General features: G+C 47.9%; 1 protein-coding gene and 1 non-coding gene across 3 annotated transcripts in view; both read left to right on the top strand.

Moving 5' to 3' along the window:
• Positions 1-3505: 3505 nt before the first annotated feature.
• Positions 3506-25682, top strand: part of STOX1 (storkhead box 1) — a 73902-nt gene continuing 51725 nt past the window's right edge. Inside the window, exon 1 of one of the 2 annotated variants that reach the window (XM_033208744.1) lies at positions 3506-3925. In XM_033208744.1, coding sequence (XP_033064635.1) covers positions 3616-3925 — 310 coding nt within the window. In that variant the 5' untranslated portion in view covers positions 3506-3615. The remainder of the gene's footprint in view (positions 3926-25682) is intronic. The other variant, XM_033208746.1, reaches the window with a different exon arrangement.
• Positions 24842-24948, top strand: LOC117082968. Its single transcript, XR_004436881.1, has one exon. It is a non-coding gene; the product is annotated as a U6 spliceosomal RNA (small nuclear RNA).

The raw sequence follows: 25682 nt of genomic DNA, 5'->3' as shown, positions 1-25682 counted from the left end.
TGCATGTAACACAAAACCATTCAGGTTAGAGGCCCACAGCTTCCCATGTAACTTTTAAGACATGCTCCATTTTGTAGGAGCTTGGGGATATTCAGGAAATAACTGACCCTTTAGGGAAAAATGGCTAATTATTTGGCTGTAGCTTAAAATTTTTCTCCTTAAATTATCTCCTCCTTCTTTTGTTAACTGGACTGTTAATTGAACTAGCTTAAGTAAAACGATAAGGGGAATTTCAGCTGGGCATAGTGGCTCATGCCTGTAATCCCAGAACTTTGGGAGGCTGAGGCAGGCGGATTGCTTGAGCTCAGCAGTTTGAGACCAGCCTGGGCAACACTACAAAACCCCATCTCTATAAAAAATGCAAAAAAATTAGCTAGGTGTTGTAGTGTGCACCTGTAGTCCCAGCTACTTAGGAGGCTGAGGTGGGAGGATTGCTTGAGCCCAGGACGTTGAAGTTAAAGCGGGCAGAGATGGTGCCACTGCACTCCAGCCTGGGTGACAAAGTGAGACTTTGTCTCAAAAAAAAAAAACAAAAAAAAAAAAAAAGGATTTTCACACATCTGAACAAAAGGTTCCAATGCTTAAGACAGTTCTATCTAATAATTTCAGGTCATGAAACCTCATAGCTAGATTCTACCTTGCAGCATCCTTGCAGCTACAGCCCCTGCTAACAAGGCTTTATTGTTTCTGTGTATTTCCAATTCAAATTCTTGGGAGAAAGAATAACACTCAGAACTTCTCACACCAGGCCACAGTCCAATAAATCAGGGTATGGCCTTGTCCTCATCAGGTGTGTGGGCAAGAAGACACTGGGATCACCTCCTCACCCTCTAGTAGTTTTGTCTTCACGGGCAAGTTGCCTAACTCACTAAGCTTTCGTTTCTCTTGGGGAAGTCTTGGCTTAATATTATCCCTTTCGGAGGACTAATTTTTGGATAAAATTAGTTCACATAAGTAAAATTCCTTAGTACAGTTCTAGGCACAAAGTGAACTGAGAGTAAATGGAAATTACCACCGACCTTATTATGGTGGGAAAGACGCTGTACTAGATGCTGCAGATATTGAGCCCAAGGTCACAATTCTCCAGCATGGGGACACAGGAAGGCCACCCTTGATCCAGCAAGATGAGAGCCATGACAGAACCCAGAAGAGAAGCTTTATCCCTCTTGAGAGTATACAGGCATAGGAGTTCACTGCATTTGTCCTGTGGGCTGTATCCATTCATCCACCTCAGAATCAGAATTCAGATGGTAGCTGGTGGTCTCAGGTTCACATGATTATTTGCATTGAAAGTGAAGTCAGACTTATTTGTCACAGGGAAGCCTTACTTGGCAGTTGTCTGAGTACATGTCTTACTACCTGTGTGACTGGGAAACACTTCTTAATCCAAGTAGCTGCAATTCCCTCATCTGTAAAAACAAAACAAAACAACCAGGGATAATAATATTAATAGTAAACATAGAGTTGGCAGGCATGGCGGCTCATGCCTGTAATCCCAACACTTTAGGAGGCCAAGGTGGGTGGATTGCTTGAACTCAGGAGTTCGAGACCAGCCTGGGCAATATGGTGAAACCTCCTCTCTACCAAAAATACAAATATTAGCCGGCTGAGGTGGCATGCACCTGTGGTCCCAGGTACTTCGGAGGCTGAGGTGGGAGGACACTTGAACCCGGAGGATCAAGCTGCAGTGAGCCTCGCCACTGCACTCCAGTATAGGTGGCACAGCATGGGTGACACAGTCTCACAAAAAAAAGTAGACACAGAGTCGCAAAACTAATGCCCCCAGCATATAGTGTTCAATAAACGTTGGCTATTTTATTATCTATCATTTATTGTGTGCTCACTGGGGGCAGGGTATAAATTATCTCCATTTTTATAGCTGTTATTAAGGACTGATGAGCTGAGGGAGTGGAAAGTCTGGAATGACTCCTAGATTTTGCCAAGCACCTCTGCTCCCTCACAGTACTGTGTTCTGGTACCAAGCACAATGCCCTTCCTCTTTTTTTTTTTTTTTTTCGAGAGAGAGAGTCTTGCTCTGTCGCCCAGGCTGGAGTACAGTGGCACGATCTCAGCTCACTGCAACCTCCGCCTCCCGGGTTTAAGCAATTCTCCTGCCTCAGCCTCCTGAGTAGCTGGGATTACAGGAGCTCGCCACCACACCAGGCTAATTTTTGTATGTTAGTAGAGACGGAGTTTCACCTTGTAGGTCAGGCTGGTCTCGATCTCCTGACCTCGTGATCTGCCCACCTCGGCCTCCCAAAGTGCTGGGATTACAGGCGTGAGCCACAGTGCCTGGCCCGTTCCTCTTCTTTTACCATGTTGTATTTTCAAATGGGTTTTTTTTTTTTCTCAAGGAGCCCTCCTGCTGGGCCTCAGTCTGGGTCCTCAGTCCGAATTGGCCCTCACTGCTTTGAGGCACTGGTCACATTCTGCCGCCACACATCACAAGCGCTCCCTTTGAACTTCAGAACTGAAGTTCTCCCTAGAACTTCGGAAAGTCATGGATGAGGCCGGGCGTGGTGGCTCACGCCTGTAATCCCAGCACTTTGGGAGGCCGAGGTGGGCGGATCACGAGGTCAGGAGATCCAGATCATCTTGGCTAACACGGTGAAACCCCATCTCTATTAACAATACAAAAAATTAGCCGGGCGTGGTGGCGGGCGCCTGTAGTTCCAGCTACTCGGGAGGCTGAGGCGGGAGAATGGCGTGAACCCGGGAGGCAGAGCTTGCAGTGAGCCCAGATCGTGCCACTGCACTCCAGTATGGGCGACAGAGTGAGACTCCGCCTCAAAAAAAAAAAAAAAAGTCATGGATGAAAGGGTCCTCAGTTTATTATCCTGTGAAATAGTAGCTGGGACATTTCTGAGGCCCAGAGAAGGAAAATAACTTGAATGAACAGGTTAGGAGCAGGCCAGGCGTTCTGGCGGGTGCCTGTAGTCCCAACTCGGGAGGATGAGGCAAGAGGATCGCTTGAGCCCAGAACTCAGTGAATAGCCACCGCACTCCAGCCAGGTCAACACAGCGAGACCCGCCTCAAAAAACAAAAATAGAAACAAACAACTAGCTTAGGCGCAGAACTGAGACTCAAACCTACGTTTCCTGCTCACCCCCCACACCTCCCAGGGCCCCGCTGATTCCTCGTGGCCGCTAACTTGGAACGGCCCCAAAGCCAGGTCGAAGGCGAGACTACCGGCCCTGGGGACTCCTGGCCCTGCAGTTCGCACGGAGGATGGACGCAGTCAGGCTCTCCGGGAGCTGCGGGAAGCCCCAGGACTTGGAAAAGCCTCAGAGCGAGAACCTGGGGGAAGGGGAGCTCGGGACCTCGAGGCGGCTGGAAGTCGAGAGCGTCGCCAGGGGGCCGTTTTGCGCTCGGGTGTGGAGAACGAAGCCGAAAGCTGGGCTCTGGAATCTCCTCCAGAGCTCTCGGCCAGCCAAAGCGCGGCCGCCCCACCCCCGGCCCGCCAGGGGCAGTCGGCCCCGCCCCCTGGAGCTGCGTTCCCCAGGCAGCCAGTGCCACGCGCAGTCGGCCGATCCTCCCACCGAGCGAACTGCGTCTCAGCCGGGGCCCCGTTCGCCGAGGCCCTGGGTTGTGGGCTCCCGGCCGTCCGCGAAAGCATGGCCCGGCCCGTGCAGCTGGCGCCGGGCTCGCTGGCGCTGGTGCTGTGCCGGCTGGAGGCGCAGAAGGCGGCGGGGGCTACGGAGGAGCCCGGCGGGCGCGCGGTGTTCCGCGCCTTCCGTCGCGCCAACGCGCGCTGCTTCTGGAACGCGCGGCTGGCGCGCGCCGCCTCGCGGCTGGCCTTCCAGGGCTGGCTGCGGCGCGGGGTGCTGCTGGTGCGCGCGCCCCCCGCCTGCCTGCAGGTGCTGCGCGATGCCTGGCGGCGCCGGGCGCTACGGCCGCCGCGCGGCTTCCGCATCAGGGCGGTGGGTGAGTGCGGGACCCGGAGGGGAGGGGCGTCCCGCGCCAGCTGTGGGCTCCGAGCTCCGCTCTGCAGGGGCGAGCGCGGCCCGGTCTTCTACCACAGAGGCTAGGTGCCGCTCTGAGAGCCCGGGGGCTGCGGTTGGGCGGCGGGTCTGGGGGGCCAAAATGCCCCAGAGACGTTCCTTCCCGCTTGGACACTGCAGCTATAGTCCCCAAGGTGTGCCTGGCCGCTGCTAGGACTGGCTCCGGGCTGCATCCGTTCCTCGACTCTTAAAGCCCGTGGAGTGCACAGAAGGAACTTTCTGCTTCGAAAAGTGATGCTCTGGATAGAGAGGCTTTGGACTAGCGGCCACTGTTTAGGCTCCACCGGGGCGGTTAGGAAGGGTACCCCAGGGGAATGGCCAGAGTTTACCAAATCTGGCTGCTTTATTATTAATTTAACTACAGATCCTCAGCGGACGGCATTCTGCTTTTCACGTCCTGCGGTGTGGTGGTCTTGGGTCGGGACCTAGCAGCTTTGGGGTCGTTAACTTCTTGGGGAAAACAAATAAGTAGCGTCTCATCCTTTTAGCTAAACAGGCAGGATTCCCCCTTCCCAGGCTTTTCAGACTTAGCTGTTTGTTAGACAACAGCAGCTTTTTGCCTTTATAAAATAGCTTCTCATTCGAGAAACTAAACCGCTGCGCCCGTGAGTGGTCTCTGACTCTGGGCACTAAACCCAGGCAGGTGTGTCAGCTCCCTGTAACAGCCTGGTTCTTGCCTGCATTTATGTGAGGCTGCAAGGGCCATTTGATGGTGTGTTGACAAGTCAACAGTTGTTCAGCGCTTAATTTTCATTCTTACCAAGGAACTCCTCTGTTAGTCCATAAATTATCCTCTTCCATCCGAGGAGAAGGAGCCACAAATAATAAACATTTGTTTGGCCAGGCGCGGTGGCACTGTGTAATCCCAGCACTTTGAGAGGCCGAGGCGAGTGGATCACCTGCGTTCAGGAGTTAGAGACCAGCCTGGCTAACATTCTGAAACCCCTCAGGAGTTCAAGACCAATCTGGCTAACATGATGAAACCCCGCTTCTACTAAAAATACAAAAATTAGCCAGGGCGTGGTGGCAGGCGCCTGTAATCCCAGCTACTTGGGAGGCTGAGGCAGGAGAATCGCTTGAATCCAGGAGGTGGAGGTTGCAGCGAGCCGAGATAGTGCCATTGCACTCCAGCCTGGGTGACAAGAGCGAAACCCCATCTCAAAAAGAAAAAAAGAAGAAGAGGAAGAGGAAGAAGAAGAAGGAAGAGGAGGAAGAAAGAAGAAAGAAGAAACATAGCAGTAAGAAGCAAGCACCTGACTGACCGATAACTGTGTATCATCCATTCAGAGATGGTATTACCACATCCCAGCAGCCAGTGCTTTAAACCCAGCAGCCAGTGCTTTAAACCTTCACTTCTCACTCCATGCTGTCTGTTCCCTGTCCTCCCCACCCCCATTTTTCTTAAGAGCTCACTGCAAAACCACATATACACATTTCCTCTCCTTTTACTTATAGGAGTGTAGTGAAGAAAATAGGTTTCTGGCTCTGAGAACAGTGAACCAAGTAGCCAAGCCAAAATACTCAAGAGCGAAGAGGTTTTTCAGACAGGCTCGATGAAAAACTCTTCAGTTCTGCGTCCTCAGTTTTTCTGGTTTGAATTAGTGGTTACATTCTCAGGTCCCCCTTTTCAAAGGGTGAGCATAGAGCATATTGCAGAGAGGGAGTGGGATGCAGGGTGGGGGGTCTAGACCTGGGGGTGAAATAAGAGAGGGCTTGTGCTAAGTCACTGGCCGCTGCTAATGCCCCAGTGAGCAGTGTTAAATGCTGGTGTCTATGTTGGTACTGTTTGCTGCCATCTGAAATATGCAGCACACGTCACCTATTGCTCCCATTCTCTTCTGCCCAGTAGGTAATGCTGCCTCATAGCACAACTTAGGATGCAGTGGACACTGTATTCTATGGGGTGTGCAACACAGTGGACTTACCCGGGTCATCACCCTTGACTTGGGTCTCCTGGCAGGAATGATTTTGAGGTTTTTTAATTTAATTTTAATTTTTTTTTTTTTTTTTTGGCAGAGTCTCTCTGTTGCTCAGACTGGAGTACAGTGGTACAATCTTGGCTCACTGCAACCTCCACCTCCTGGGTTCAAGTGCTTCTCCTGCCTCAGCCTCTGGAGTAGCTGGGACTTTAGGCGCCTGCCACCATACCTGGCTAATTTTTGTATTTTTAGTAGAGATAGGATTTCACCATGTTGGCCAGGCTGGTCTCAAACTGCTGACCTCAAGTGATCTGCCCACCTCAGCCTCCCAAAGTGCTGGGATTACAGACGTGAGCCACCGTGTCTGGCGATTTTCGTTCTTTATAATATTTTTATTCCTTTGTTTAAGCCCTAACCATGGCAAGGACAGATTTTGAAGTTGTTAACAAGTCCTGATAAAAATTTGAACATTCAGCTGGGATTTGGACAAAGCCACCCATTAGGACATTTTGAGGAGCAAAATGGAGAAAGTTCTTATTTGATGCTGAGTGATGGATACACCTGGGGGACAGAGGGGATGCTTTTGGTTTGAATAGTGTTGCTAGTTGCCAATTTCTGGTCTAACTTGGGATCCCTAGGTTCATATTGAAGGAGAGGAGGCAGCTCTTGGGCTACCTTAGAGTCCTGGAGGGTGGCGAAGGCAGGAGAAGCTGCTTTCCCCAAAAGGAAATGAAAGTTTGGGTCGGCTTGCTCTCTTGCCTCTTGCAGCGCTGGCTTCCAGGAGGGTGGGGAAAGAGCTACTGTGGACTATTGCAGGTTGTTGCTCCATTCTCACTGTTATTTTGTGGGAAAGAGCAAAATGCTAGAAAAGGACACAAAGAGTCAATCTGATCTCTTTGCCATAGATGTTGTTTATTTATTTATTTATTTATTTTTGAGACGGTGTTTCACCCTTGTTGCCCCGGCTGGAGTGCAATGGCGTGATCTTGGCTCACCGCAACCTTCACTTCCTGGGTTCATGTGATTCTCCTGCCTCAGCATTCTGGTAGCTGGGATTACAGGTGCCTGCCACCACGCCTGGCTAATTTTTGTATTTTTAGTAGAGATGGGGTTTCACTGTGTTGGCCATGCTGGTCTTGAACTCCTGACTCAGGTGATCCGCCCACAGCAGCCTCCCAAAGTGCTGGCATTACAGGCATGAGCCACCAAGCCTGGCTAGATGTTTTTTTAAAGGCTAGTTTACTGCTGCGTAAAAGCATTAGGGTATAGGACGTATTGCTGGCTAGCTCAGGCAGAAAACGCAGGGAGAGAGGGATGGCGTTCAGCTTTATAAGTCCAGCTGTACTGCCTTGGGTCCTTCTGAACTTATGGACCTGGGACTTATAAGGTACGAGGAGGGAGCACCCTAGCCAAGCAGACTGGAGTGACTGGAGCCCCAGGTGCAGACCTGAACTTAAGTCATGCAGAGGTTTATGTTTTCTCCAGGTTTTGTGCCTTTTCTCTCCATCTTCATTCTCTCTGCCTTACCTTTCCTCTGGTAAGAAAAATAGTTCCCAGACAGAGATTATTTCTATAAAAAGAGAGACATTGGATCTTTAGCTTGATTAATAAGGGGCTAACTCTGCTTTTGTACTCCAGTCCTCAAATGTTGTATTTTTCTTTTCTTTTTTTAAGTGGAGACGAAGCCTTGCTCTGATTCCCAGGCTGGTCTCTAACTGCTAGGTCTGAGGGATCCTCCCCCCTCGGCCTTCCTTTCAAAGTGCTGGGATTACCAGTGTGAGCCACCTGGCTCAAATGTTTTGTTTTCTGTTTTTCATTAGCCAGTGGCATTAACAAATGAAAGAGTGAGTTCTGGAAGCTGGAGGGAGACTGCTGCCTAACCAGCTGAGCCACTGGGGAAGGAGGTACTGCAGGGAGGTGGGACACCTGTATTTGTTTGGAAGAATCTGTTGCTACTCTGAGAATACACCTAATGGGACAGATTAACAGTGGGCAGCCACTTGGCCAAACAAGTTTGTTCCCTTCTCCTGAAATTTATAGCTGAGGTGTCTCCACCCTGTCACCCCCAGCAGGGCCTTTCATCTTTTCTCACTGAATATAAATGCCCCAGGCCATGCCTGGTGGCTCTTGCCTGTAATCCCAGCACTTTGGGTGGCTGAGGTGGGCGGATCACTTGAGGTCAGGAGTTTGAGACCAGCCTGGCCAACATGGTGAAACCCCGTCTCTATTAAAAATAGAAAAATTAGCCCGGCATGGTGGCACGTGCCTGTAATCCCAGCTACTTGGGAGGCTGAGGCAGGAGAACCCGGGAGGCAGAGGTTGCAGTGAGTGGAGATTGTGCCACTGCGCTCCAGCCTGGGCAACAGAATGAGACTGTCTTAAAAAAAAAAGCACCAAGTGCTGGTGGCTCTTTTTAAAGCTTCATGAATTCATTCATGAGCCAGGTACTGTTCTAAGTGTTTCTGTGTGTTTTGTTTTGTTTTGAGGCAGAGTCTTGCTCTCTCACTCAGGCTGGAGTGTAGTGGTACAATCATGGGTCACTGCAGCTTCGACCTCCTGGGTGCAAATGATTGTCCTACCTCAGCCTCTTGTGTAGCTGGGAACACATATGTGCGCCACTGTGGCTAGCTAATTAAAAAAAAATTTTTTTTCCGTAGAGGCAGATCTTGCTCACTATGTTGTCCAGGTTAGTCTCAGACTCCTGGGCTCAAGCAATCCTCCTGCCTCTGCCTCTCAAAGTGCTGGGATTACAGGCATGAGCCACCTCGCCCAGCCGCTTCTGTGTTTTTGTTTTTTGTTTTTTGTTTTTTTTTTTTTTGAGACGGCGTCTCAGTCTGTCACCCAGGCTGGAGTGCAGTGGTGCGATCTCAGCTCACTGCAACCTCTGCCTCCGAATCCTGAATTCAAGGGATTCTCCTGCATCAGCCTCCCGAGTAGCCGGGACTACAGGCGTGTGCCACCACACCCAGCTAAGTTTTTTCGTAATTTTAGTAGAGATGGGGTTTCTCCATGTCGGTCAGGCTGGTCTGAAATTCCCGACCTCAGGTGATTCATCCGCCTTGGCCTCCCAAGGTGCTGGGATGACCGGCCCACTTCTGTGTTTTAATGCATCTTTCATTCAGACTTGCCTGTGCTCGAGGGAAATAGAGTCAGGCTCTTTTTCCACATCCAGTTCAAGAGGGGATAGCTGAGTGGGAGGCCATGTTCTGGAAGCTGGTTCACACAATCTTCTCTATCCCACAGTGACTCCTCTGGGTACTGCAGGTTCTGCCTTTAGTTAGGCAGGAGTTCTTTGTTCTTTGGGAGGTGCTGAAGATCAGGTACATCAGGTTGGCCAAAGGGAAGTGATGGGAGGATCTTCCACCTCTCCTCACACTCCTCCTACCTGATCCCCCAAACCCCTCTGAGCATGGCCTTCCAATCACAGAGAGATATTGAGTCAAAATTACAGGTACTCTAGGAGTGTAGAGTGTAGTATCTGCACTAATGCTAGATGTTGACTGGTTTCAGACTCTATCCTGGGATCTGGATTGGGAGAGGAAGAACAGTGCTAGGGTACTCAGTGCCTGATGCTGCAAGAATTGGGCAAGTCTCTGGACCACTGTTCTTATTTGTTCTGTGACTTAGGGAATGGTGTGCGGGAGTGTATATAAATGGTGAGGAAAGGGAGTGGTCTGATTCCTATTCTGTCTTATTTTTGAAGTCCTACCTTGAATGACAGTAGGGCATCTTGTAGCACTTCATACCTAATGGAATTTTGTTTATTTTTATTTTTATTTTTTGAGACGGAGTCTCACTCTGTCGCCCAGGCTGGAGTGCAGTGGCCGGATCTCAGCTCACTGCAAGCTCCCCCTCCTGGGTTTGCACCATTCTCCTGCCTCAGCCTCCCGAGTAAGCTGGGACTACAGGCGCCTGCCACCTCGCCCGGCTAGTTTTTTGTATTTTTTAGTAGAGACGGGGTTTCACCGTGTTAGCCAGGATGGTCTCGATCTCCTGACCTCGTGATCCGCCCGTCTCGGCCTCCCAAAGCGCTGGGATTACAGGCTTGAGCCACCGCGCCCGGCAAACCTAATGGAATTTTGTAGGTGAAGTTTATATTTAGGGAAATGCACACATCTTAAGCTTACTATTTGATAAAAATTTCAAATGCATACGTGTGTAACCCACATTCTAGCAGGATTAGAACATTATCATTACCCCAGAAAGTTCCTTTCCCAGTCAGCTGTGCCTCAATCCTCAGAAATAACCACTATTCTGAATTTTTTTTTCCTTTTTTTCTTTTTCTTTTTTTTTCTTTTTTTTTGAGACAGAGTCTCGCTCTGTCACCCAGGCTGGAGTGCAGTGGTGCACTCTCAGCTCACTACAACCTCTGCCTCCAGGGCTCAAATGATTCTCATGCCTTAGCCTCCCGAGTATCTGTGATTATAGGCGTCTGCCACCACACCAGCTAATTTTGTATTTTTAGTAGAGATGGGATTTCTCCATGTTGGCCAGGCTGGTCTCAAACTCACAACCTCAGGTGATCCATCTGCCTTGGCCTCCCAAAGTGCTGGGCTTGTAGGCGTGAGCCACCATACCCGGCCAGGCTTTATTATTTTTATTTATTTATTTATTTATTTATTTTTGAGACGGAGTCTTGCTCTGTTGTTCAGGCTGGAGTGCAGTGGCACGATCTCGGCTCACTGTGGCCTCCACCTCCTGGGTTTAATCAATTCTCCTGCCTCAGCCTCCTGAGTAGCTTGGATTACAGGCACCCGCCACCATGACTAGGTAATTTTTGTGTTTTTAGTAGAGACAGGGTTTCCCCATGTTGTCCAGGCTGGTCTCGAACTCCTGACCTCAAGTGATCTGCCCGCTTCGGCCTCCCAAAGTGCTGTGATTACAGGCATGAGCGACCGCGCCTGGCTGGCTTTATTTTTTTTTTTTAGATACAGGGTTTTATTCTGTCATCCAGGCTAGAGTGCAGTGGTGCAATCATAGCTCACTGCAGCCTTGAACTCCTGGGCTAAAGTGATCTTCCCGTGTCAGTCTTCTGAGCAGCTGGGACTACAGGCACCCACCACCACATTTGGCTAATTTATTTTTATTTTTGTAGAGATGGAGTCTCCCTGTGTTGCCCAGGCTGGTCTTGAACTCTTGAGCTCTCACTTCTCTGGGCCTCTAGTTCTCTAGGTGTGAATGGCTTCCTGCCTCTGCTTCCTAAAGTGCTGGGATTACAGGCATGAGTCACCGTGCCTGGCCTGTTTTTTAACACATAAGTCACCCACCTTCTCATTGTATCATGCATTGGGCCTTTTTAATATCCTTCTCCTTATGCGCATTCCTACTGAAAAGCACCACTGCAAAATTATTTTCAGTTACAGGCAGCAAAACTGAGACTTGAGGAGTCACTGGAAACTGTAGCTTAAAGTTTACAGATGACCCAGAACCACTGTGGTTAGTGAAGAAAAAAATTTTTTTTTTTTTTTTTTTTTTTGAGACGGAGTCTCGCTCTGTCGCCCGGGCTGGAGTGCAGTGGCCAGATCTCAGCTCACTGCAAGCTCTGCCTCCCGGGTTTATGCCATTCTCCTGCCTCAGCCTCCGGAGTAGGTGGGACTACAGGTGCCCGCCACCTCGCCCGGCTAGTTTTTTGTATTTTTTAGTAGAGACGGGGTTTCACCGTGTTAGCCAGGATGTTCTCGATCTCCTGACCTCATGATCTGCCCGTCTCGGCCTCCCAAAGTGCTGGGATTACAGGCTTGAGCCACCGCGCCCGGCCAGTGAAGAAAATTTGAGTTCAATTTTTTTTTTTCTTTGCATGGAGTCTTGTTCTGTCGCCCAGGCTAGAGTGCAGTGGTGCAGTCTTGGCTCACTGAAACCTCCACCTCCTGGGTTCAAGCGATTCTCCTGCCTCGGCCTCCTGAGTAGCTGGGATTACAGGTGCATGCTACCACGCCAGGTGGTGTGCATTTTTGTATTTTTAGTAGAGACGGGGTTTCACTGCATTAGCCAGGATGGTCTCAATCTCCTGACCTTGTGATCCGCCCACCTCAGCCTCCCAAAGTGCTGGGATTACAGGCATGAGCCACCATGCCCTGCGCTTAAGTTCAATTTTTTGCACTACCATTTATGAGCTGTATGTCCTTGAGCTAGTTACTTAACCCCTCTCAGCTCCATTGTCTACATGGGTACAAATGAGGACACAATAGCCCCTTTGCAGGTTGTTTTGAAGATAAGTACCTGAGAGCCTTCAGCTTGTGCCTGGTTCAGAGTCAGCATCAGGAAAACAACAAACACAAGGCAGTTTCCAGCATGGAGGGAGAAGAGAATGGGTCTGTGGATTCTTGTTCACTAGACAAACCTGTCTCTGTTAAGGCCTGTGCTAATCATTGCTTGCCTGGCATATACTTATGTTCAAGACCTCTGTCTGTCCTTCTGTCCTGTCCTTCTGTCCTGTCCTTCCTGCTTAGTGCTGGTCACGTCCACAGCCGTGTGTTGTCTTGTGCCTCAGTCCAGGTCCCAAAGGGTACCTGCTGCTGGAGTAGGAGTCTGTACTGGGATTCTGATGCCTGAGTTTGCAACCAACCCTGCTGCTAAGTTGCTGGGAGCCCCCCAGCCTATCCTCTCACGTCTCTGGGCCTCTAGTTCTTTAGATGTGAACGGCTTCCTGCTCACTTTGACTCTGTTGACTGGCTAAGCCTTCCCACCTAGCTTGGCCCTGGCCTCGCCTGGGTCAGCCTCCAGTCATCTGTCAGGAGGCCCTGGGAAGAACAGACAGAAGCTCACATCAAAGTTGCTTAAGATATTTTCCACAAACAGGGGAAGTATCCCTTCCTCTTCCTACTGCCCAGACATCTTGGTTCTCTAATATCATTCCCCCTTCACCAAGAATCTGAAGCTACATGGTTGTTGAAGCAGCCACACCATACTGGGCTTCCCTTGCGCTTGCAGTCATTTGTTAGGTATGCATTGAACATTTACCCTGGGCCCAGCCTGACCGGTTGTTGCATACAAAGGGGCAAAAGGCTCATGCCCTGACCTCAAGGAGCCATAGTCTAGGGACCAGATGGATGAATAAGTGATACACAGTTATGGGGAGCAATAAAAGGGTAGCAGATCAAGAATCCCATGCATATGTGTATGTGTATTCAAGGAAGACTTCCTGGAGGAAGTGATGCCTAAACTAAGATACGCAGAATAAGTAGATGTTAGCGTAGTGAGAAGCACATTTTAAGTTGAGAGGGAGGGCATGTGTCCCAGTTGTATGACCCACATGGGGAACCACAAGCTTCTGGGTGCAGCTGGAGCATGGAGTGGGAGGTGGACATTGGCACAAAGGGCCTGCAGAGGGGCTGACGTGAAATGGGCCCTGAGTACTCTACTCATGCATCTGAGCCTGAGGCCACTGAAGAGTATTATGCAATAAAGTGCATGTATGTGATTATATTTATAATCCTGTTTACATGATATACATGGTAGATACTTCCCAGCCTGAAGTATGCATTATCTTTCATCAATGGTTGTCTGGAATGGTGGCGCCTTGGAAGGGTGGTGTATGCCCCCATGGGCCTACCAGAGTGCCAATGGTGCTTGTTCAGTGGCAGATCTGACATCTGAGAAAGACCTCAAGAGCCATGCAGGACACCTAGGATCTAACCCCTAGATCCTATGAGAAGCAGCTGAGTGACCAGCTTCTCATCCAGTCCTCTTGGGGCCTTGGTTGCCTCATGTGTTGGCAAGTATTCTGCCTGCCATTTTTACTGCACAGATTTGGCATCGGACTCCAATAAGATACCATCTATGCAAGCACTTTGAAAAGTGCACAGTACAAACACCAGCGTGTCTTTACATCTATTTGTGCCTTCTTTAATTTCTTTCATTAGTGTTTATAGTTTTCAGTATGCTTGTCTTTCACCTCCTTAGTTAAGTTTATTCCTAAGTATTTTATTCCCTTTGGTGATGTTGTCAATGGGATTGTTTTCATTTTGTTTCTTTTTTCCTTTTTTGAGATAGGGTCTGGCTCTGTCACCCAGACTGGAGTGTCGTGGTGTGATCATGGCTCCCTGCAGCCTCGACCTCCCAGGCTTAAGTGATCCTCCCATCTCAGCCTCTCCAGTAGCTGAGACTACAGGCAGGTGCTACCGCACCCGGCTAATTTTTGTATTTTTAGTAGAGAAATACATTTTAGTGTTTCACCATGTTGCCTAGGCTAGTGTTGAACTCCTGGGCTCAAGCGATCCTCCCACCTTGGCCTCCCAAAGTGATGCAGTTACAGGCGTCAGCTAGGACTATTTTCTTAATTTCCTTTTTGGATAGTTTATTGTTAATGTATAGAAATGCAACTGATTTTATGTTCAGTGTGTGTTCTGTAACTTTACAGAACTGATTAGTTCTAAGAATTTTTGTGTGTGGCGTCTTTAGGGTTTCCTATGTAAGATCATGTCATCTGCAAACAGAGATGATTTTACTTCTTTTCTGATCTGGATGTCCTTTATTTGTTTTTCTTTCTTTTTTTTGAGACAGAGTGCAGTGGCCGGATCTCAGCTCACTGCAAGCTCCGCCTCCCGGGTTTACGCCATTCTCCTGCCTCAGCCTCCTGAGTAGCTGGGACCACAGGCGCCCGCCACCACGCCCGGCTAGTTTTTTGTATTTTTTGGTAGAGATGGGCTTGAGCCACCGCGCCCGGCCCTTTATTTGTTTTTCTTGCCTAATTCCTCTGGGTAGGACTTCCAGTAATATGTTGAAAAGAAGTGGCAAGAGCTGGGTGCAGAGGCTCACGCCTGTAATCCCAGTACTTTGGGAGGCCAGGGCGGGCAGATCACGAGGTCAGGAGATCGAGACCATCCTGGCTAACACGGTGAAACCCCGTCTCTATTAAAAATACAAACAATTAGCCAGGCATGGTGGCGGGCACCTGTAGTCCCAGCTACTTGGGAGGCTGAGGCAGGAGAATGATGTGAACCTGGGAGGCGGAGGTTGCAGTGAGCCGAGATCACGCCACTGCACTCCAGCCTGGGCAACAGAGCAAGACTCCATCTCAAAAAACAAACAAACAAAAAAAGTGGCAAGAGTAGGCATCTGTGTCTTCTTCCCAGTCTTAAAGGAAAAGCGTTCAGTTTTTCACTGTTGAGTATGATGTTAGCTGTGGGCTTTTCACATATGACCTTTGTTGTGTTGAAGTAATTTCATCCCATATCCATGGATTGGGAGACTTAGTATTTTTTAAATGTTCATAATACCCAAAGTGAGCTACAGATTCAATGCAATCCCTATCAAAATCCCAACAGCTTTTTTACACAAATAGGAAAAACAATTCTAAAATTCATATGGACTCTCAAAGGATCCCAAAATAGCCAGAACAATTATTATTATTTGAGACAGGGTCTTGTTCTGTCAGCTAGGCTGGAGTACAGCAGTGCAATGACAGCTCACTGCAGCCTTGATCTCCTGGGCTCAAGCGATCCTCCCACCTCAGCTTCACGAGTAGCTGGGACCTGAGGTACGTGCCACCACACCCGGCTCATTTTTAATTTTTTTGTAGAGACAGGGTCTCGCTCTTTGCCAAAGCTGGTCTTGAACTCCTGGGCTCAAGCAATCCTCCCACTTTGTTTTTGTTTTTTTTTTTTTTTTTTTTTTTTTTTTTGAGACAGAGTCTCGCTCTGTCGCCCAGGCTGGAGTGCAGTGGCCGGATCTCAGCTCACTGCAAGCTCCGCCTCCCGGGTTTATGCCATTCTCCTGCCTCAGCCTCCCGAGTAGCTGGGACTACAGGCGCCCGCCGCTTCGCCCGGCTATTTTGTATTTTTTTTAGTAGAGACGGGGTTTCACCATGTTAGCCAGGATGGTCTTGATCTCCTGACCTCGTGATCCGCCCGTCTCGGCCTCCCAAAGTGCTGGGATTACAGGCTTGAGCCACCGCGCCCGGCCGCAATCCTCCCACTTTGATCTCTGCCAAAAATGGCTTTGAGAAAGAAAAACACAGCTGGGAGTCTCTCTGGCTTGGGGGCTGCCTGAAAAAAAGAAAAATAAAAAATAAAGCCTGAAGCATCACACTTCCTAATTTCAAAATACATACAGGCCGGGCGTGGTGGCTCATGCCTATAATCCTAGCACTTTGGAGGCCAAGGCGGATGGATTACCTGAGGTCAGGAGTTTGAGACCAGCCTGGTCAACATGGCAAAACCCCATCTCTACTAAAAATACAAAAATTAGCCAGGCGTGGTAGTGGGAGCCTGTAATCCCAGCTACTTTGGAGGCTGAGGCAGGAGACTCACTTGAACCCAGGAAGCAGAGGTTACAGTGAGCCGAGATTGTGCCACTACACAGAGTGAGACTCCATCTCAAAACAAAACAAAACAAACCATACACACACAACAAAACAAAAACCAAAACGTATTACAAAGATAAAGTAATTAAAACATGCGGTAACAGCATAAACACAGATATATACAGCAATGGAACAGAATAGCCCAGAAATAAACCACACATATATAGTCAACTGATCTTCCCTGAGGGTGCCGAGAACACACAATGGGGACGAGAGGGTCTCTTCAACAAATGGTCCCGGGTAAACAATCTCCACATGCAAAAGAATGAAATTGTACCCTTTTCTTACACCATCCACAACAACCAACTGAAAATGAGTTAAATGTAAGACCGGACACGAAGACTCTTAGAAGAGAACATGGGGAAAAGCTTAATGACATAGATCTTGACAATGATTTTTTGGATATGACACCAAAAGCACAGGCAACAAAAGGAAAAATAGAGAAGTGGGACTAAGTACAAGCACCAACCATTTATTTTATTTTACTTTATTGTTAAATTTTTATCTATTTATTTATTTCGAGACTGGGTTATGAGCCTGGCTAATTTTTGTGGGGTTTTTTTTTTTGGTAGAGATGAGGTTTCACCACGTTGCCCAGACTGGGCTCAAGTGCTGGGATTACAGGCGTGAGCCACTGCCCCCAGCCCAAGCACCAAATATTAACAGTGGTTATTTTGTTTTATTTATTTATTTATGTTTCTTTTTTGAGACAGAGTCTCATTCTGTCACACAGGCTGGAGTGCACTAGTGTGATCTTGGCTCACTGCAACCTCTGCCTTCCTGCTTCAAGCGGTTCTCATGCTTCAGCCTCCCAAGTAGCTGGGATTACAGGCATGAGCCACCATGCCTGGCTAATTTTTTGTATTTCCAGTAGAGACAGGGTTTCGCCATGTTGCCGAGGCTTGTCTTGAACTCCTGAGTTCTGGTGATCTGCTGCCTCGGCCTCCCAGAGTGCTGGGATTATAGGCATGAGCCATCGTGCCCGTCCAACAGTGGTTGTTTTCTCTCTGGTGTGGAATATGGCTGTGGGGTGTGTGTGTATGTGCACACATGCACTTGTAAATTTTTTTTTTTTTTTTGAGACAAAGTCTCGCTCTGTTGCCCAGGCTGGAATGCAGTGGTGGGATCCTGGCTCACTGCAACCTCTGCCACCAGAGTTCAAGCGATTCTTCTGCCTCAGCCTCCTGAGTAGCTGGGACTACAGGTGCCTGCCACCAAGCCTGGCTCATTTTTGTATTTTTAGTAGAGACGGGGTTTCACCATGTTGGTCAGGCTGGTCTTGAACTCCTGACCTCATGATCTGCCTGCCTTGGTCTCTCAAAGTGCTGGGCTTACAGGCATGAGCCACCGCGTCCGACCTGTTTTTGATTTTTACATATGTATTACTTTTAGTAGCTTTTATTTTAATTTGCGTTTCACTTGATGGGTTGCTTCTGTAACACATTCACATAGTATGAAAGTGTATACAGGAAAAAGTCTCTCATTTCCCTATCCCAGCCACTGATTGATTGCCTTTCTCTGGAAATGGCTGCAGTGACCAGTTTTCTAATCCTTCCATAGCTAGTTTATAAATTTACAAATAATATGGATGGACATATCTGCCTCCATTTTTACATAAATGTTAGCATATTACATGTATTATTTTTTCTTGGAAACAAGTTTTCTTAAGTCATTAAAAAATCAACATATAAGTGCAAGGAAGTTAATAGCATTGTTCTAGGGTGCAGAAACACTAGTTCTGTGGGATGTAAGTAGGGATTACATGAAAGAGAGTTTCCTAGTTGAGTGTGTTTGGAAACCACGCTTGAACAGGTTTCATGAGTGCAAAGGCTTTGGGTATGCTGATGGTCTCCATCCAAGAGGCAGGAGAATAATCTGAATGCTCCAGTCTCATTCTACCAGCAAAGCCCATTTTTGCCTAGTTCCTTGTGGGTAGATGTTGGAGGCATTCTTGGAAGCTCTGGGTCCCTTCAGAGTATCTGTGGAAGGAGCTGATCATCTTGTCCCATGAGCCCAGGGCCCACCTTGCAGAGAGCCATGTCTCAGAGCCCCGTTGTGGAGTGAACAGAGATCACAGTAAAAACTGCCTACATCCTGGCCGGGCACGGTGGCTCAAGCCTGTAATCCCAGCACTTTGGGAGGCCGAGACGGGCGGATCACGAGGTCAGGAGGTCGAGGCCATCCTGGCTAACACGGTGAAACCCCATCTCTACTAAAAAAATACAAAAAACTAGCCGGGTGTGGTGGCGGGCGCCTGTAGTCCCACCTACTCGGGAGGCTGAGGCAGGAGAATGGCGTCAACCCGGGAGGCGGAGCTTGCAGTGAGCAGAGATCGGCCACTGCACTCCAGCCTGGGTGACAGAGCAAGACTCTGTCTCAAAAAAAAAAAAAAAAAAACTACCACATCCCGCACCCAGGGAGGTGTGTGTGTTGGAGGATCATGGAAAGAACACTAGACATGAAGTCTGGGCCATCTGAAGAGTATTAATCATGTGACCTGAGGCAGAACAGTCCTCCCCTTATAAATGGCAGCCACCATGCTTGCCTTGCTCCAAAGCTGGTGGCACTGGGATGCAGAAATGCCCTATTTGAAGATGTTATTCCCCCGACCTTCAGCCCCACAGTGGAGGTTTCAGGAAGGGGCAGAGTTTGGACATCCCATAGGTTCATAGGTTTCAGAGATCAGAGGGCTTTCAGAGGCCACCCTGGAAGTTTATCTAAATTCTATGCCAGTAGAAAGTCACGTTAGGCTTTTGCAATGTAGAGAAATTTCTAGAACAGCTAGCTTTTAATAGATGAGACAGAAACTGCTTGTCAAGGCCATTTGCAATATTAAGCTTGTTCCATGATAAATGACTTTTTTCTTTTAATATATCTTTTGAGGAAAATGTATACAAAGTGATCATTTTTCTTGTTGATGCGAGGTGCCTCTCCATGGCTCTGTACTATTTCTTTTTTTTTTTTTTTTTTTTGAGACGGAGTCTCGCTTTGTCACCCAGGCTAGAGTGCAGTGGCCAGATCTCAGCTCACTGCAAGCTCCGCCTCCTGGGTTGACGCCATTCTCCTGCCTCAGCCTCCCGAGTAGCTGGGACTACAGGCGCCCGCCACCTCGCCTGGTTAGATTTTTTTTTTGTATTTTTAGTAGAGACGGAGTTTCACCATGTTAGCCAGGATGGCCTCGATCTCCTGACCTCGTGATCCGCCCGTGTCGGCCTCCCAAAGTGCTGGGATTACAGGCTTGAGCCACTGCGCCCGGCCGGCTCTGTACTATTTCTTTTACTTTTTTTTTTTTTTTTGCTATGGAGTCTTGCTGTGTCACCCAGGCTGGAGTCCAGTGGCGCGATCTCTGCTCACTGCAGCCTCTGCCTCCCAGGTTCAAGCAATTCTCTGCCTCAGCCTCCCAAGTAGCTGGGATTACAGGCGCCCATCACCACACCTGGCTAATTTTTTGTATTTTTAATAGAGATGGGGTTTCACCATCTTGGCCAGGCTGGTCTTAAACTCCTGACCTCGTGATCCACCTGCCTTGGCCTCCCAAAGTGCTGGGATTACAGATGTGAGCCACTGTGCCCGGCCGGCTCTATGCCATTTCTTTAGCAGTTCATTAAGGATTAGGAGGTCCCTTGTGAAATTCTTTCTAAACCAAATGAGCTTTTCACTCCCAAGTCTAAAGCCATCAGCTGTGACTGTATTCATTTGATGGAAGGGAGGAGTAGGGTCTGGCAACACATGGCTGACTGGTACTACATAATGGTAATTACTTATAAACTATATTCTTATATCTTAATTTTTTGAAACAGAGTCTCACTCTGTCACCCATGCTGGAGTGCAGTGATGCAGTCACAGCTCACTGCAGCCTCAAACTCCTGGACTCAAACCATCCTCCCGCCTCAGCCTCCTGAATAGCTGGGACTGTAGACATGGGCCCCCACACGGGCTATTTTTTGTTGTTGTAGTGATGGGGGTCTCACTATGTTCCCCCAGGCTGGTCTCAAACTCCCGGTCTCAAGCAATCCTCCCACCTTGGCCTCCCAAAGTGCCAGGATTATAGCCATGAGCCACTGTACCTGGCTGAGATTTTGGTGATTATGAATAGAACAATAATAACATTCATTAACAGGTCTGTGGACATGTTTTCATTTCTCTTGGGTAAATAACCAGGTGTGAATTGGAGGTCTGCTTTTCAAAATGGTTGTACCACTTTGCAATCGTGTCATCAATGTATGAAAATTCCAGTTCAGCATTTGATATTATCAGTATGTTATTATTATTATTATTTTTTGAGATGGAATTTTACTCTTGTTTCCCAGGCTGGAGTGCAATGGAGCGACCTCCACTCACTTCAACCTCTGCCTCCTAGGTTCAAGAGATTTCCCTACCTTAGCCTCTGGAGTAGTTGGGATTACAGGTGCCCATCATCACGCCCAGCTAATTTTTTGTGTATTTAGTAGAGACAGAGTTTCACCATGTTGGTCAAGCTGGTCTTGAACTCCTGACCTCAGATTGTCCAACCGGCTCAGCCTCCCAAAGTGCTGGGATTACAGATGTGAGCCACTGTGCCTGGCCTATTTTATTATTTTTGGCTGGACTAATAGTTGGATAGTGGTAGTTCACTGTGACTTTAATTTGTATTTCCCTAATGACTAGTGAGTTGAGCATCTTTTCATGTGTGCTTATTTGCTATGTCTGGATCTTCTTTTTTTTTTTTTTTTTTTGAGATAGAGTGTCACCCTTGTCGCCCAGGCTGGAGTACAATGGTGTGATCTTAGCTCACTGCAACCTCTGCCTCTTGGGTTCAAGTGATCCTCCTGCCTCAGCCTCCTGAGTAGTTGGGATTACAGGTGCCTGCCACTACGCCCAGCAAATTTTTGTATTTTTAGGAGAGAGAGGGTTTCACCATGTTGGCCAAGTTGGTCTTGAACTCCTGACCTCAGGTGATCCACTGGCCTCGGCCTCCCAAAGCGCTGGGATTATAGGCATGAGTCACCATGCCTGGCCTGTATCTTCTTTAATAAGTGTCTGTCAAAATGTTTTGCCCATGAAAAAAGTTTTTTTTCCTTATTAAATTGTAGGAATTCTTTATATATTTTAGATACAAGTCCTTTGTCAGATATGTGTTTTGCAAATGTTTTTGCTAAGACTATGGCTTGTCTTTTTATTTTTTTTAATATTTATTTATTTATTTATTCATTTATTTATTTTTGAGACAGGGTCTCACTCTGTCACCCAAGCTGGAGTGCAGTAGTGCGATCTCGATCTTAATCGATTCTCCTGCCTCAGCCTCCCAAGTAGCTGAGACTACAGGTACACACCACCATACCCGGCTAATTTTTGTATTTTTCGTAGAGACAGGGTTTTGACATGTTGACCAGGCTGGTCTTGAACTCCTGACCTCAATTGATCCACCCTCCTCGGCCTCCCAGAGTGCTGGGATTATAGGTGTGAGCCACAGTGCCTGGCCAGCTTGTCTTTTTAATTTCTCACCAGTGTCTTTTGAAGAATAAATGTTTTAATTTTTTTTTCTTCAAAATGGAGTCTCCCTCTATCACTCAAGGTGAAGTGCAGTGGTCACGGCTCACTGCAGTCTCAGCCTCCCAAGGCTCAGGTGATCTTCCTGCCTCAGCACTCCCAAATAGCTGGGACTGCAGGTGTGCACCACAACACCTGGCTTTTTTTTTTTTTTTTTTTTTTTTTTGAGATGGAATCTTGCTCTGTTGCCCAGGCTGGAGTGCAGTGGTGCGATCTTGGCTCACTGCAACCTCCGTCTCCTGGGTTCACTCCATTCTCCTGCCTCAGTCTCCTGAGTAACTAGGACTACAGGCGCCTGCCACCATGCCTGGCTACTTTTTTGTATTTTTAGTAGAGACAGAGTTTCACTGTGTTAGCCCGGATGGTCTCAATCTCCTGACCTCGTGATCTGCCTGTCCCGGCCTCCCAAAGTGCTGGGATTACAGGCTTGAGCCACTGCACCCGGCAATGCCTAGCTAATTTTTGTATTTTTATTTTTATCTTTTTTGAGACGGAGTTTCGCTCTTATTGCCCAGGCTAGAGTGCAATGGGGAGATCTTGGCTCAATGCAGTCTCCACCTCCTGGGTTCAAGCGATTCTCCTGTCTCAGCCTCCCGAGTATCTGGGATTACAGGCACATGCCGCCATGCCCAGCTAATTTTTGTATTTTTAGTAGAGACGGGGCTTCACCATCTTGGCCAGGCTGGTCTTGAACTCTTAACCTCAGGTGATCCACCTGCCTGGCCTTCCAAAGTGCTGGAATTATAGATGTGACCCACCGCACCCGGCCCCGATTTTTGTATTTTTAGTAGAGATGGGATTTCACTACATTGCCCAGGCTGGTCTCGAACTCCTGGCCTCAAGTGATCCTTCCACCTCCGCCTCCCAGAGTGCTGAGATTACAGGCGTGAGCCACTGCGCCCACCTCTACTTTGAGATTTAACTTTTAGATCTATGATGCATTTCATGTTAAGTTTTGTATGTGGTACAAGTTATGAGATTGAGGTTTTTATTATTATTATTTGAGACACGGTCTCACTCTGTCACCAAGGCTGGAGTGCAGTGGTGTGGTCTCAGCTCACTGCAACCTCTGCCGCCTGGGTTCAAGCGATTCTCCTGCCTCACTCTCCTGAATAGCTGGGAGTACAGGCATGCGCCACCACACCTGGCTAATTTTTTTTGTATTTCTAGTAGGGATGGGATTTCACCCTGTTGGCCAGGCTGGTCTTGAACTCCTGACCTCCTGCCCCAGCCCCCCAAAATGCTGTGATTACAGGCATGAGCTACCACACCTGGCCAGAGGTTGATTATTATTTTTTGCATATGGATGTCCAATTCTTCAGGAACTCCCTTGTTGAAAAGACTGTCCTTTCCCATTGGATAACCCTGGCTTTTTGTCAAATAGCAATTGACCACATGTGTGTGTCTATTTCTAGACTGTTCTTTTTTCTTGATCCATACACCTATGCTTTTTCCAATACTACAGTGTTTTCATTACTGTAGCTGTATGGAAATCAGATAGTCTGAGTCCTTCAAGTTTGATTCTTTTTATTTGGTTATTATTGGTCCTTTGCTTTTTCCATGTAAACTTTAGAATCAACTTGTCTATTCCTTTTTTTTTTTTTTTTTTTTTTTTTGAGGCGGAGTCTCGCTCTGTCGCCCGGACTGGAGTGCAGTGGCCAGATCTCAGCTCACTGCAAGCTCCGCCTCCCGGGTTTACGCCATTCTCCTGCCTCAGCCTCCCGAGTAGCTGGGACTACAGGCGCCCACCATCTCGCCCAGCTAGTTTTTGTATTTTTAGTAGAGACGGGGCTTCACCATCTTGGCCAGGCTGGTCTTGAACTCTTAACCTCAGGTGATCCACCTGCCTGGCCTTCCAAAGTGCTGGAATTATAGATGTGACCCACCGCACCCGGCCCCGATTTTTGTATTTTTAGTAGAGATGGGATTTCACTACATTGCCCAGGCTGGTCTCGAACTCCTGGCCTCAAGTGATCCTTCCACCTCCGCCTCCCAGAGTGCTGAGATTACAGGCGTGAGCCACTGCGCCCACCTCTACTTTGAGATTTAACTTTTAGATCTATGATGCATTTCATGTTAAGTTTTGTATGTGGTACAAGTTATGAGATTGAGGTTTTTATTATTATTATTTGAGACACGGTCTCACTCTGTCACCAAGGCTGGAGTGCAGTGGTGTGGTCTCAGCTCACTGCAACCTCTGCCGCCTGGGTTCAAGCGATTCTCCTGCCTCACTCTCCTGAATAGCTGGGAGTACAGGCATGCGCCACCACACCTGGCTAATTTTTTTTGTATTTCTAGTAGGGATGGGATTTCACCCTGTTGGCCAGGCTGGTCTTGAACTCCTGACCTCAGTTGATCACCTGCCCCAGCCCCCCAAAATGCTGTGATTACAGGCATGAGCTACCACACCTGGCCAGAGGTTGATTATTATTTTTTGCATATGGATGTCCAATTCTTCAGGAACTCCCTTGTTGAAAAGACTGTCCTTTCCCATTGGATAACCCTGGCTTTTTGTCAAATAGCAATTGACCACATGTGTGTGTCTATTTCTAGACTGTTCTTTTTTCTTGATCCATACACCTATGCTTTTTCCAATACTACAGTGTTTTCATTACTGTAGCTGTATGGAAATCAGATAGTCTGAGTCCTTCAAGTTTGATTCTTTTTATTTGGTTATTATTGGTCCTTTGCTTTTTCCATGTAAACTTTAGAATCAACTTGTCTATTCCTTTTTTTTTTTTTTTTTTTTTTTTTGAGGCGGAGTCTCGCTCTGTCGCCCGGACTGGAGTGCAGTGGCCAGATCTCAGCTCACTGCAAGCTCCGCCTCCCGGGTTTACGCCATTCTCCTGCCTCAGCCTCCCGAGTAGCTGGGACTACAGGCGCCCACCATCTCGCCCAGCTAGTTTTTGTATTTTTAGTAGAGACGGGGTTTCACCGTGTTAGCCAGGATGGTCTCGAACTCCTGACCTCGTGATCCACCCGTCTCGGCCTCCCAAAGTGCTGGGATTACAGGCTTGAGCCACCGCGCCCGGCCCAACTTGTCTATTTCTAAAAAAATTCTGCTTAAATTTTTATTAGGATTGTGTTAGTGCTTGCTTTGGCAGCACATATACTAAAATTCAAACGATACAGAGAAGGTTAGTGTGGCCCCTGTGCAAGGATGACATACAAATTCCTGAAGGGTTCCAGTTAAAAAGAAAAGGATTATGTTAAATCTGTAGATTAATTTCAGGAGAATTCACATCTTAACAATCAATATTGGGTCTCCTGAGCTATGGAGGCAGTATATATCTCTAGTAAATCTTTGTTTCTAATTCTGTTACAAATGTACATTTTGACCTTTGAGTTCCTGAGTCTTTGAACACCTTCTGTGAAACAAAAGGCCTTCCAGATACCAAGGAATAAGCAATGCAGGTGCTTGAAAAAGCCAGAAAATGGAAACCTTAGTAGACTCATTTAAATTCTCCAGAGGCACAGTGGCACTGAGGATCAAAAAGGAGCAAATCCCTTGAGGAGAATTAGAACATCTGTATCAACTGAGGGGAAAAAATATTTTGAACAGCAACAAAAGATGACCCCAGTATAAGTTTAAACAGCATCAGCAGACACATGTTATTATGGTGGCTTGGGTTGTGGGAGAGTTTGTTTTGTTGGGTGGAGGGATTTGCGGATTGGAAGGTAGAAGGTTTTTTTTTTTTCTCTCGAGATCACTGTGTTGCCTAGGCTGGAGTGCAGTGGCGCGATCTCACCTTGCTGCAACCTCTGCCTCCCAGTTTCAAGCGATTCTCCTACCTCAGCCTCCCGAGTAGCTGGGATCACAGGTGTGCACCACCATGCCCAGCTAATTTTTGTATTTTTAGTAGAGACGGGATTTCACTATGTTGGCTGGGCTCGTCTCGAATTCCTGACCTTAAGTGACCCACCTGCCT

The sequence above is a fragment of the Trachypithecus francoisi genome, unplaced genomic scaffold (assembly GCF_009764315.1).
Source record: "Trachypithecus francoisi isolate TF-2019V2 unplaced genomic scaffold, Tfra_2.0 Lachesis_group9, whole genome shotgun sequence".
In the NCBI taxonomy this organism is placed as follows: Eukaryota; Metazoa; Chordata; class Mammalia; order Primates; family Cercopithecidae; genus Trachypithecus; species Trachypithecus francoisi.
This window is presented reverse-complemented; position numbering and strand designations above follow the sequence as displayed.